A 13,889-nucleotide genomic window follows, 5' to 3' on the forward strand; every position below is an offset into this window, starting at 1 on the left:
GTGGCGACCGCGTTTGTAAGAACTGGGATTAGAGGCACAATTTAAACCTCCCACTGTTCCAAAGACTTTCTGGTCTTAGGAGCTGTTCCTTTTGTTTCCTGAGCCTACGATTTTTCTATTTGAAGATTCAATATCGAATTGCCACAAAACTGTTTAATGGTACTGTGTCTTGGGAATTACTTCTATCGGTCTGAGGGATGCGGGCAAAACTGTATTTTGAAAATGAGGGCTTTTATAATCAGAGAAAGACAATTATCATATGATCTCTCTGATAATGAGGAAGTGGTGATGCAACATGGGGGGTTTGCGGGGGTAGGAGAAGAATCAATGAAACAAGATGGGATCGGGAGGGAGACAAACCATAAGAGACTCTTAATCTCACAAAACAAACTGAGGGTTGCTGGGGGGGAGGGGGGAAGGGGGCTATGGACATGGGGAAGGTTTGTGCTATGGTGAGTGCTGTGAAGTGTGTAAACCTGGCGATTCACAGACCTGTACCTCTGGGGCTAATAATACATTATACGTTTATTTAAAAATTTAAAAATTACAAAAAAGAAAATGAGGACTTTTAGAGAGGATTAAACATCCAGCTTTATATAAACATATCTATCAATCTATATAGTATGTGTGTGTGTTTGTGTGTGTACGTGAGTGACTAGGAATTCCGAACTTGTTCCATGAACTGTCAGGATGAGAAGAGGCAGGAGGATGCGAAAGCCCCCCTCAAGGCATTTGGGCACAGGAATGGCAACTCCAGCTGTAGCCAGAATAGGAAATCAGGGGAAGAAGGCCAAGGTCACACAGCTGACTCGGGCTCTCAACCTTTAATACCTGAAGATATTAACCTGGAGGGACTTGTTAAATAAGATTCTTGGGCCCTGACTCAAAGGATTCCAGCTCATTAGGACTGGGGAGAGCTCAGGAACCTGCATTTGGACGAACTCCTGCAACAAGTCTGCAACAAGTCTACTTTGGAAAGTCTTCAGCAGGGGCTCGAGCCCCGGCTGACAATTAGTGTCACTGGTATCCAGCAAGGAATGGTCCCTTGGCAGCAGCACAAAACAACGTGAGTAGCGGCGAAGAGGTTGGAGATTCGGGTAGGCAGGCTAACAGGTTGAATTAGTCCCCCAGGGCTGCCATAATAAATTATCGCAAACTGCGTAGCTCAGAACAACAGAAATTTATTCTCTCACCGGTCCAGAGGGCAGAAGTCCTAAATCTGGGTGTCGGCAGGGCTCTGCTTCCGCCACAGGCTCTGTGGAAGATTCTATCCCTTGCCTCTCATGGCTTCTGGTGGCTGCTGGCGTTTCTTGACTTGGAGCTGCTCATTCCGGTCTCTGCCTCCACCTTCTCAAAGTCTCTCCTCCTCTGTGTCTTTCCGCTGGGTGTCTCTTCCAAGGACATTGGTCATTGGATTTATTTGTCGCGGGACTTTGGGCTCGCCCAGGTAGTTCAAAAGGATCTTGAGATTCTTGACTTAATTACATCTGCAAAGATCCTTTTTCCAACTATGTTCACACTATGGGTTCTGGGGGTAAGGATAAAGACATGATTTTTGGAGGGGCCACCATTCAAACCAACTATGCAGGCCCATTTTGTAACAGCTAGCTGCCTGGGCCACTGTTGAAGCAAGAGAAAGGGGGTGCTGATTGGCAAAAGCAGTTTGGCTCTAGTCCAGATCGGTCTGACCTTCCAGAGAAGGATAGGAAGGCTCAGACTTAGGAGCCAGCCAGGAGCCACTGAGATGGGAGTGGGACAGGCAGCAGAGATGACTTTATTTTATTACCCTGAACTTCTGGGTCAGGATTCCAGAATCCCTACTAACCAGAACATGCCAGTGCTCCTACTCTGGGACAAAGCTAAGCTGCGTGGCCAGTGAACATCCAAGGGCAAAAGGGAAGATTTGAGGCTGGGAGTCAGATTGGACGACATAGAGCTACAAAGCACAGTCACACAAATAAACAGAATCATAAATAGCTCCCACTTATGGAACGCCTGCTATGCTATACGCCCGGTGCTTAACATTTATTATTGCCTCTTTCATCATGACCTTATAATATGGGCACTGCAATAGGAGTTCCCAGAGAACATACGAGAAAACAGGCTTTTAGAGATTAAAGTTATGTAACTAGTAAGTGGCTCCAAAGCCCATTATCTTTCTACCAAAACATGCTCCCTGTCCACAAATCAATAGCCTACCTCAAATTTTAGCATCTTATTTTCTGCCGCGAGACCTAAAAGGACAAAACGTTTGCTTTCGACCAAATACCCTACATTAAAAATATAGCTTGGCTAAAGGAGAAGGGTGTCAAAGCTTTCTAAACCAGAATCACCAGTGTGGATCTGGATTGTGTGAACACAGCCCTCTGTGGATGTCATCGTAATCCCTCGCTGGGTGCTCTAGCTGGGATTTTGCATACAGTTCCAAACCCTGGGCTTGTCTCTCATCATAAAAATGCAGGTCCGTCACAACTCCCCCACAACCCTCACTGTCACCACCACAAGCACGCCGCCAGCCATGTCCCACAGCGGGTAATATCCACCTAGTGACAGTACTAGGGTTCTTTTCCCACCCATGGTGGAAAGCAGCATCCATGGAACAGAGTCAGGGAAACTAATACATTACACCTCTAGTCCAAAAGAATTGATGCCCTCTGAGTACCATCTAATCTGCCCTAAAGAGAGCGTCAGTTTTATGATAGGTGTCAGTAAATGTTTGGGGACTAGGCCACGTGTCCTCAACGAGCCGGCCTGCAAGCGCAAAACCTTCCTGAGCCAGAGGCCAGGTTGGACCAGGTAATAGGACTGAAGTATTTAGGAGTCTGAGCCTCCACTGACCTATCTGTCCAGGCCTTTCATAATACTGAGTATATGCGTTTTTGGAAATTACTATTAATAATAAGAATCATAACCATAATAAAGTTTTGGGTCGGGACACGAAGAATCGCAACCCTCAACACCCCGTGAACACCAGCTTAGCGGCTGTTTTGTACAATTCTCAGCGACTGGAATGGTAAATGACGACTGACACGTACACCTTTCCCCACACTCCTGCAGGGGTCCCTTTTCCTGTGCAGTCTCACAGGGGCAATCTTCGATTTTAAGACCCATGAACAGTTGTTGCATCCATGCAGAAGTCCATTCGGCCATATAGACTTTGGGTGACCACTTATGGTATGCTAAAATTTAAAAAAAACAAAAAAAGTCTTTAAAAATGTTTTGGAATGAGTCTCGATCGCCGCGTTTGCTTTCTGACGGAGAACTTGGTAGGAAACCGAGATTGTCAAGCGCCAGTGTCTGGGCGCGCAGCGTTGGCTGGGAGCAAGACGTCACCGTGCGAAGCGTGCACTTCTTCGGGTTCCTGCCTGGCGGATTAGAAACCCGCAGATCAGCCCTAGGTTAGCCCTGATTAAATGCCCCGGGTGCTCCCGGACCGGGAGGGGTCGGGAGGGAGGGGCATCCGCGGGACTCAGACCAACACTCGTGGTAAGCTTTCGCTCCAGACCTTGCAGAGTTAATTGTCACTTCGACCCCATCCAGGCTCCTAACGAAGCCACCAGGAAGGATCTGGAATGCTAACTCAAGTGGTGCCCGCAATAGCGTCAGCCCAACCTTCTGCCCCCACGATCCCGTCTGCCCACATGCTTCTGTCGATCAGCCTGGGCCTCGGGATCAGCTCTCGCCGCGGCATTGGTTGGAATTCAGGAAAAGAGAAACCCACGATTTAAAGGGCTTCGAGCCCACCTGCCGGGCATCGTCCGCGTGGTCCAACTTGCCTTTGGAACGTATTTGGGAGAACCTCCAGCTCGTGCACATCTACTACACTGACTGGCCAGAGGAAAGAGAATTCCAGCGAGTGTCCCCTTGGTCACCTTGACGATTTCTAAAAGCGAAACTTGCGCTCCAGACCGGATCCTCACTGAGTCTGCGGGGCGCTGAGCGCCTGCCCAGGTCAGCAGCCCCCGCCCGACGCGCGGGCGGGGACCGGGCGGAGCTTGGACAAGGCGTGGTTTTCCGTGGGAGAGAAGGGAAGGCTTGGCCCCACCTCCTAAAAAACTCTGCTCTCCCCCGACCAATCAAGGAGGCCTATGCAAATAGAGCCTCTGTAGCCCCGGTAACCATGATGCACGGTGGCCAACGGAAACCGGCAAGTCGCGGCCCTGCGCCGCGATTGGGAGTTAAGTGAGAAGGCAGCGGCCCAATGGGCTGTGGGAACGGGCCTCGCCGGGTTGGAGGGCGGGGATATGCAAATATGGTTTGAAAAGCCGGCGGGAAATCTGAGTTTCGCGGGAGGACCTTGGCGCGTAAACCGTATCCCTTCATTCATTGTCAGCAGCAGCTTCCTGGAGCCATTTTTCAGCTGCCGGCCGCAGCACCCGGGCTGCCGCCGCCGCCTCGCAATCCGTTGCATCGGCCGCCCCCGACGCCTCCATCCCCCCTCGGGGCCCGATATCCGTGCGGCCGGGACCCTCCTCTCTCCAGAGCCCCGATTATTTTTGGCCCCCGGGGCCCGTGCGGTGCGGAAAAATAAAAAGAAAAGAGAGAGAAGGGGCTCGGAAGCGCCGGGCGGGGAGGAGAGAAGGAGGAGAGACTTGGAAACTCCGACTGCAAATAATAAAGAAATTGAAAACAATACATTAATAGACCATAGCAATAAAAAGAGCAGGAGCGAGAGATGAGAAAGGGGATCCAGCCCGCCCTGGAGCAGTACCTGGTGACCGCCGGGGGTGGGGAGGGGGCGGCTGTCGTCGCCGCCGCCGCTGCAGCCTCCATGGACAAAAGGGCACTGCTAGCCAGCCCCGGCTTCCCCGCCGCCGCCGCCGCCGCCGCTGCCGCCGCCCCGGGCGCGTACATCCAGATCCTCACCACGAACACTTCCACCACCTCCTGTACCTCCTCCCTCCACAGCGGCGCCGTCGCCGCCGGCCCCCTCCTCCCCAGTGCCCCCGGCGCGGAGCAGACCGCCGGCAGCCTCCTCTACACCACGCCGCACGGACCCTCCAGCAGAGCCGGGCTGCTGCAGCAGCCACCAGCGCTGGGACGCGGCGGCAGCGGCGGCGGCGGCGGCCCTCCGGTAATGCCCTCCCGTTCCCACCGTCCCCAGCCCGGGCGGGAGGTGGGCTCGCAGGGCGCGGGGTGGTGGGCGCGCTGCGGGCCGCCCCGGGACAGCGCGGGGCCGAGCGTCGCGGGCCTCGGCGGCTGCCCCTCCGGCTGGGTTTTATTGTTCGACTTGTGCGCTCCCCTCCGCGCCCGGAGGGTCGGGGGGCTCCGCCGGGCGCGCGGGGCGGCGGGGAGCGCGTTGGCGCGGACCACGTCAAACACTCCGAAACTTTTGGCGGCCCCCCCGTTCTTTTCCTGCACTTTTCCCTACCCCCACCCTCCCCTCCCCTCCAACTCGAAGCTTCCTCTTTCTCGGGCGTAGGAAGGGGTCACGCCCCGGATGGAGAAGGGGGTGGGGGAGGGAGTCGTGAACTGGGGAGTGGGGGACTCTGGGGGCTGGAAACTGGGAGACTGTGGGGGTGATGGCCCCCCGCCGGCCTCGGAGGCCCGTTGGCTGCCGGGGGTCCCCAAAGCGTGCTCGGGGCGCAGGGGCTCTGCCATGCGGCGCTTGACACATTTGGGGATCTGTAACTCCCGGCAACAAAGGGGCTGGGGGAGGCGGAGAGAGGTGGCGAGGGAGGTGGGTCTGGAAGCCGGGTGCGAGCTGGGGCGTGGGCTGTCCGGGGGTGAGGGACTCGCGGCCAGGCGCCCCGGCCTGGGCGCATCCTGGCGGCGTCCGCGTGGCCCGAGCGCCCGGGCCTTCCTCGCCGGGCCCCGGGCCTGCCCTTGACCCGCCTCTCCCCTTGCCCCTTCCTTCCCCGCCCTGTCCCCCTCCCCGCCCCCCGGCGACGGAGGGCGGGGGCAGCCGTGTTCCCGTCCCGCCGCCTGGGTCTGTCCCTCTCCCCGGGACCCGCCGGTGACGTTTCGCACACGTGCGCGGAGGACGCGCCTGTGACTGGGGAGGAGGCGGCGGCGGGAGGGGGCGCTGGAGGGGGAGAGGGGGGCACCCACTTCCTCCTGCTTGCCGGCTCCCTGGCCTGGGACGGTCCCGGCGCCCTCGCACCCGCCCCCGGCACGGCCACCCTCCCTGCGCTCGCCCTAACCACCCCCCCACCCCCCGGCCACGGGCGCCCGCCCTCGCCCGGCGCCGCCGGTCTGTTCGGCCCTCCGGGCCCCCTCTCCAGCCGGCCCCCCCCACCTCCCCCGGAGCCAGGCTGGTTTCGGAAATGCCCTTACAGCAGCAGGTTAGTGACCGGGACGGCTCGGGGGTCTGCGGCCGCCGCGGGGGCACCGGATTCTGTTGGAGGCTGAAGCCGTGGGGGTAGGCGGTTGAGCGGGGTTTTGGAGTGGGAACGGGGGGTTGGGTGCTTGAGGGAAATGAGTAAGCAAGAAAAATCTAACTAAGTAAATGCCCCGGCCTCCGGTTCTAGGAGCCTCGGGCCGGGAGTGTCCGCCCCGGGGGGTGGGTATGGTGTTTACGTGTGTTATTTTCCTAGGGGGCCGATGGATGGGCGATCGGAAAGCGGAGGGGGGGCTGCTCGCCAATGGCCGAGTTGAGCTCTGTTTTCTGTCTTGCTTCCCTTGTGCTGGAGGGGGAGGGGGGCGGGTCAGAGGGTAGGGTGTCTGTAGGATTCCCAGGCCACCCGCCGCCCCCTCCCTTTGTCCCTGTAATTTATAAAGCGCCTTTGAGAGATGATTTAGGTCAGTATGCGGCTTCTCTTTTTGTTGATACTAGAAAGAAGTGTGGCCCGGAGCTCTCTCCCCTTTCTCCCTTTCTCTCTCTATCATTCCCCTCCTCCATGCCTCCTGTCTTCACCCTCGTGGTGAGGCTGGGCCCCCACGAGGCTAGAAACGAACCCGAGTCGCCTGTGGTTGAGAATACCAGTCGTTGACCTCACCTTGTCTCAGTTCCAAATGGGTGTATGATTATTATTATTATTATTATTTTTTTTTTTTTTTTTTTTTTTTTGGAGAATCGGGATTTTGCAGGGCTCTTTAAGGAAGTCAGCACCTAGGCAGCACTTTGGGAAATGAGATGGGCTGTGGAATAATGAAAATTTTGGAATTCCCTTACTCTTACCAATTTCTCCCATGGTTGGATCCTAACTGCGTTCCAGTCCGGCAGATACTTGCTGAGAATGTGTGATATAGTCTCATATAGTCTCAAAGAAGCTCATGGTTTTTTAGTGACAAGGGTCTGCCAGCAGGGGGGAGATAGAGTGCGGTGCCTCCTCACATACTGTATCCAGGATGCTGGATCTCGGGCACAAGAATATTCCATGCTTTTAGCATCAAGTATGTGTTAACTTCGTCTGACCACCTCAACACGTTTAGCATATTTTTTCAAGCTTACTGACCCCTTACACAGTTCTCCTACTATATCATAAACCTAATCTGAGACAGCCAGCTATTGACATGTTTCTTGGATTGCATTCAGATTTATGGAAGAATAGTTTTGATAAGGAGAAATTATGAGACCACCAGATTGCTGGGTTTTTGTTTTTGTTTTTTTGAATCTTAGCCTGCTTGTCAAGACTCCAAAACTGTCTAGCCAAACTTACATGTAGTTCATTGTCTTTAAAGTATAAAAATGATCCTGTCTTCCAAGTTATTTCAAAACTTTTACTTTCTTTCCATGAGATTATTACTCCACAGTCAGGAGCGCTGAAGATAAGGTTTGAGTTTCTTATCAAAATTATATTAGACTTTTATTTAAGTCTTGAAATTTTGTTCATCTTCTTTCCCTGAGGCAGAAGATAGCTTGGGGATAGCTAAGTGATTGGCTGAGCACAGAAACCATTTAAACACTTTGTGTCCAAGAAGAGGTTGAGAACTCTGTTCTGCTGGCCAGATTTGTAGACCCACCTGGTTCTAATTCTCAAGGATGTGTAACAACTTTTTACAGGAACAGATCCTGTTCCTTTAGTGGGAGAAAATATATGAGTACTCCTTACTAGCTATCTTACTGCTATTATTTACAAGTTTTATGATCTTAGGCAAATCAGTTAATTTCTGCAAAGCTTTCCTCTTCTGTAAAATAGGAACAATAGCAAGGTTTAGACTGAGGTTCTTTTTTCTTTTGAAGGGTTCAGTATGATATGCATGTAAAACTCTTCCCACAGTGCCAGGCAAATAGATATCCAACAAAATCAGCATTCAAAAATGTTATTTCTTTTATAACTTAGAGAAACAGTGCAAGACTTTGCATACATGCCCTTCTTTCCATATGAGAGTAAAAGGGTTGAAAGTTTTCTGAGGTGATATGTAATTAATGATACCGAATTCATTTGGGTTTTTCTTTTTTTTAAGATTTTATTTATTTGACAGAGACCACAAGTAGGCAGAGAGGCAGGCAGAGAGGGGGAAGCAGGCTCCCCGCTGAGTGAGAGCACGATGTGGGGCTCCATTCCAGGACCCTGAGATCATGACCTGAGCTGAAGGCAGAGGCTTAACCCACTGACCCACCCAGGCGCCTCTCAAGCAGAACCTGGCTCTTGAACCATGGGTAAAACAGGGACATGTCCTTAGGACAGGGCTATATAGAGATAGTGTTGAACGGCCTATACATGTTCTTGTGCCTCGAGCAGTGATCAATTTAGATCAACTCATCCTCACATTTTCGCCGGGCCTCCACCTCTCCCCTGACCTCACGGACCTGCTCCCTTGTGGGTGCCGTCTGTGCCCCCTGGCTTTCAGCTGTCAGCAAGGCCGAGGCGTGCTCTAGGTAACCTCCTTTTCAGCGGGTGGACTATGGGAGATGGGAGCGCTGTCGAGGACCGCAGCCAGAGTGCTATTTCCTGAAGCAGAAGGGGCTTCCTCATTTCCCACCTCTTCTAAAAAAGCAGGTGCAATTTATTTCATCCTCCTTCTAGAAAATTTGAGATCTATTCATGCGAGAGACTAGTAGCCTTTCACATCTGATTTAATTTAATGCAGTCACAGCAGCCTCCTGATTATACTTGGGGAAAGAACCCACAGCATTTGAAATCTCGGTGTGAGAATGGGCAAACCAGAGATGCTATAGCTGGGTCTGCTTTTTCCTGTGCAAGTATGAAAGAAAAACGCCGGGTTCCTGTGGTTCTATACTCAATAATCTTGTTTCTGCTGAGATATATGGTTGGTGCCAAGTTTAAACTAGGAGAGAATTTTTAGTCCCTACATACCCCAAAAGGGAAGTTTTAACATAATGCAGTGCCCAGACTTGGGCAGTACAAATAGCTCCTCTATAATCAGTACCAAGGATGCCCCTCTAATCATCCTATGAAACAAAGCACCCTTAACTGTGCCACTGTGAGCCAAGGAACCCAAGCTCACGAACAGGAAAGGATTTTTTTTTTTTTCCCTGTAAGTCGTCACTTGTGTAACTCTTGGAAGAGTAGATTCTGAGATTAATGTTGTGCCGTGTAAAGCGAACTTGAAAACAGAAAATAATACTCAAAGCTTAGGCGTGAATAAACAGCAGCACCTGGAGATTTAAAGGCTGGAGGGGGGGTGGAGGTGGGGGAGTTGCTGTTTTCTCCTTTCTCAGAGATCTCACGCAGTAGTTTTCTTTAACCTTTTGTGTCTTGGGGCGCCGGGGTGGCTCAGTTGGTTAAGCGTCCCACTCTTGATCTCAGCTCAGGTCTTGATCTCCAGGTCGCGCGTTCAGGCCCTGTGTTGGGCTCCACGCTGGGCTGGGCATGGAGCCTACTTTAAAAACAAGACAAATGAAACCTCCTCTGTCTTGATTGCCTTCCCCGAAGGTATCGCACCTGTGCCTTCGACCCCCTTTCCATAGGACTGGGACCCATTTGGCAAAGCTTCAGATATCCATCGTTTTGGTTTTCTGATTTCCCAAGATTTACTTGTCCTCCATGTGTCCCCTTCGCCAGGGTCACCAGCTCCCACTCCTTTGCGTCCACCTTGTTTCTCGCTAACGTTGTTGAACCCAAGATGAGAGAAAGCCAGCAATGGGCCTGTGCTTGGGATATCGAGTTCCGTCTCCGTGCCCATGAAACCACCCCAAAGAGTGCAAAGCATAGAAGCAGATTTCAGTTCTTATCAGATCCTCTGTTTCCATTTGGTTTTTAAAGAGAGGAACTTTCCTGAATTCTTGGAGGTACTAAGCATGTGGTTTAATGCGTATTTTCATGCTTGTTAGCAGCTTAAAAATAGTGTTTTAGGGACTATATTTACAATTACTAAGAACCTTTTTTTTTTTTTACTAATCATTTTTCATGGGACTAAGAAGGGAAGATAAACTAGGAAAGCAGTAAATATAGGAAACCACTAATGCTATCTCTTTCCTCCGACTCTGATCCGCTCTTTTGGCTTATAGAGTGACTTGGAAAATGTATCTTACGCAAAGAAAAGTTAGACAACAGAAAGCTTAGAAAAGCAACAGCTGAGGTGGGGACAGGAAACCCAGGAGGGGGGTTAATGTCGATGCATAAGGCACAGCGCTTTTGCTCTAATAAGAAGGAAATTGGTTCATTTTCTGTTGTCACTTTTGTTTCAAACGCTCCCCCCTACCCCCATAAAGCAGTGTGTCTTGAGAACTCCAGGAATGTACGAGTTGCAAGAATGCATTCTTAGCCTTCCCTGGACCTTAACTGGGGGATCAGTCTTGTGGCCATGGCGGCCACAATCACCTGCAGTATCGCTTTGAACAAGAGGAAATAAAGCCCACTGGCTGCCAGATTGTATCACCAAGGCCATGCCCTTTGCTTTGCTGGAGAGAACCTGAGCAAAGCAGACCATGACTTAGATTTGAGAGCTAAGGCGGGGGTCTGTGCCCACTGGAGGCTGATGGGGAGAATGGACAGTTGATGGGATAGGGAAGGAATGGAAAGGAAACTGGTTGACCCTTGAACAGTGCGTACACACGCACACGACACGCACACGCAGTCAGAAATCTGAGTAGAGCTTTCGACTCCTCCCCCCAAAACTTAACTACCGATAGTTAATAACTGATTCCTAGTAACACAGTTTAAGCTTTGCGCAGTGGCAGCATCGTAGCCAGTGCGGTTTATCCGAGGCGCGATTGTTGCTCATTGAAAACTTTTCCCTAATAACACAGTTTACAAGGATTTTGCCCGTGTATTACATACAGTGTTAAAATAAGGCCGAGGAAGGAAAATGTTGTTAAGAAAGCCCAAGGAACAGAAAAAGACACTGCTAGCACTGCAAAGAAGAAATAAGTAAAAACTCGTAGAAGTGGACCCTTGTGCTTCAAACCTGGATTGTTCAAGGGTCAACTATAAGTGACTATGGCCCAACTGTCCGGGGCTAGCTGTGGGGTCCAGGGAATATTCTTTCTGATAACGCCACAGTCCCGAAGAATAAGGCTCCAGGTGAGCTCAGGCAACAATCGGTGCTTCCCATGGTCTTCGTGCGACTCGGCGTTCAGAGCCGTAACGCGACAGAGTCCTTCTCTGACCCAGGCCCCTTCATTTTGCAGGTGAAGAAATTCAGCCCCAGTGGAGTTCAGTTACTTGCCCAAGGTCACAAGCTAGCTCATGGCCAAGCCAGGACTGAAACTGGAGACTTGAATTCTTAGAGGAAGCCTCATTCACCAAGAAAAAGTTAACGATGTCTCTATGGGAAAAATTGGATGTATTGAGTACATTTTAGGTGGCCTTCAGGAGGGGTTACTTTTTTTTTTTTTTTTTTTTGGTAAACGTGCACATATGGAAGTATCCTTTGAACAGTTGGTCTTGGAGGAACAACTCATTGTCAACTATTCGGAGCAAGCGAAGTGACTTTAGATGTTCAGTGAAAGGGAATTTTTTTAAATGGAAGGAATGACGGACTCTTACAACAACGTGATAGTGTTTTTAAAGCTTTGTTACTGACAAGCGCGTTCTTCGTGTATCTGACATTTCAGGTTCTGGAAAGGGGAAACTTGTACAGAGACGAGAAGCTAAGAGGACTTTTGAAAGTTTCTTCAGGGCAGGGGCTCCAGATGGCTCTGGTGCTGGAAGTTTCGTCCGGGGCCGTCCACGTCCAGAGTAACTGGACAGGTTTTCGGAGGCGTCTGCTCGGTCACGCGGGACTAGAGGCTCTTCCCGCAGGAGACACTCCTGATTGAACCGAGTGGCTGGTCAGTTAACGCTTTCGGAGGAAGTCCCCATCCCCTAAAACCCAGAACCCGTTTCATTAAAATGTCTTCTTTTACGGGTGGAACTGAGGAAACTTAAAAATAGAATCACTTCAAGCCCTGGAGCCTAAAAGTGAAACCTGATCTGAGGTGAGGCTGTAGTTCATCCCGTCCTTAGGGGCTGGGATCTGTGGCCCGTGTGTCCCCCACAGACCCGCGGGGCCGCGTGCAGAGATGGCCGAGAGGCCAGGAGTGCTCAGGAGCACCGAGACCGCAGTTCTGCTTGTCAGGGAAACTTTTTCCCAGAAGATATTTTGGTAAACGGAGTCCGTCTTCCAGGCAGGGAGAAGCCGAATGCCCTTGGTCCGCCGGGCCAGCCCATGCCTGGCTGTCCCGGAAAGCCTTCTGGCTCCGTGGGCATGCTCTAATTTTCATGACCCCAGTGGCTGTGGCTCTGGACACTGGGGTCACTGGAAGGGAACTCAGCCCGGAGGGCTCACCCCCTCTGCCCACTGCTGTTTCTGATGCTCCGAGACTCTAGAGCTAGGAAATCAGAGCTGTAGCCCTGGGGGCCCAAACCCCATCCCCTTTGAGCCCTGCTGGGTCCAGTAGGCCTTAGGAGAGAGGGAGGGGGAGGCTCATGTGTACCACAGGGTACCCTCACCTTGAATCCAGGCCAGAAGGGAAGGTATGAGGGTCAGATGGTGGAAGCCAGAGCGCCTGGGTTCTCACTCTGGCTCTGCACACCAGCTCTGTGACTTGGGACTTAGAACCAACCCCTGCATCTCAGTTTCCTCACCTGTAAAATGGGCAGATCATAGTACCTAGTACAGAGTTCCTAAACCCTGGGGGTTTAGGAAGACTGCATGAGTTTCTATTTGTGAAGTGCTTAGGGCAAGGCCTGGTGCGTGGGTGCGCTGCCGAGAGTGTCCCTAGCTACACGGCAGGACCCAGCTCCCCTTTCACGGCCATCCCCTGCACTGTCCTTTGTGGCCTGTTTTCTTAAATAGCCCGGTGTTCCCTTAAACCCAGTTACAGCTCTACAAAAGTGGTGACGAGGAGGAGGCGTGATGCGCAGGGCGGTTTTCTCCTGACCTGGTCATTAGGGTCTGTGTCTTTATAAGCCGTGCATCGACTTGGATTGAATAATAATCTTCTTACTATAAGAGCAGTAATCGTGATTACTCTACTACTATCCTAGTAGCATCATGACGAAAATCTTCATTTCTCCAATTAAATGTGTTAATAAAGTTGCTCTGCTAACATGAATTGCGCCGTGAGCGTGATTTCACTTCTGCACGGTAAGCCATGGCTTGAGACTGAATGGCAAAAATCGGGGGTCTGAGCACCGCGGACCCCGGCCCGCGTGGAGGCCCTGTCCGGTGGCGGGGGGAGGGCCGCATTGCTCTCCAGTCAGGCAGCCTGCCCTCTGGGCCTCCCTGTCCCCTCCCCAGCTCGCTCTCACCCCTCACCTCTCCCTCTGGCAGGCTTCTAGAAGGATGCCAGTATTGAGCCTTCCCTGGCTGCTCCTGTGACTTACCAGGTTAATTGCAACCTTTTTTCCCCCGGCGTTTGAGGTCCAGTGAAATCTCGCCTTTCCCGTTCTGCCTCCCGGCTGGCCCCGCACAGCGTTTCAGCTGGCTGCAGGGTCCCCTCGGGTGCCTTCGTCTGCTCGTGGCTTCCGTGTCCTCCCAGTCCACCCCGCTTCTCTGCTGCCCTCGTGCCCTGCGGCCCCAGGAAACCGGTCGGTGGCGTCGTCCCCACAGTGCCT

General features: G+C 52.1%; 1 protein-coding gene and 1 long non-coding RNA gene across 5 annotated transcripts in view; one reads left to right on the forward strand and one right to left on the reverse strand.

The window, feature by feature from the left end:
* Nucleotides 1-1,160: 1,160 nt before the first annotated feature.
* On the reverse strand, nucleotides 1,161-4,800 carry LOC309864996. Its single transcript, XR_014311895.1, has 2 exons — nucleotides 4,712-4,800; nucleotides 1,161-4,605 (listed from the first exon to the last, which is right to left on the reverse strand). It is a non-coding gene; the product is annotated as an uncharacterized lncRNA (long non-coding RNA).
* The window catches only part of E2F3 (E2F transcription factor 3), a 75,289-nt gene continuing 65,997 nt past the window's right edge, over nucleotides 4,598-13,889 (forward strand). For 2 of the 4 annotated variants that reach the window (XM_082731038.1, XM_082731039.1), the window contains exon 1: nucleotides 4,598-5,074. In XM_082731038.1, coding sequence (XP_082587164.1) covers nucleotides 4,676-5,074 — 399 coding nt within the window. In that variant the 5' untranslated portion in view covers nucleotides 4,598-4,675. Of the gene's footprint in view, nucleotides 5,075-5,853; nucleotides 6,285-13,889 lie in introns of those variants that run through there. The other 2 variants (XM_082731041.1, XM_082731040.1) reach the window with 2 other exon arrangements.

The sequence above is a fragment of the Mustela nivalis genome (assembly GCF_964662115.1).
Source record: "Mustela nivalis genome assembly, chromosome: 5".
In the NCBI taxonomy this organism is placed as follows: domain Eukaryota; kingdom Metazoa; phylum Chordata; class Mammalia; order Carnivora; family Mustelidae; genus Mustela; species Mustela nivalis.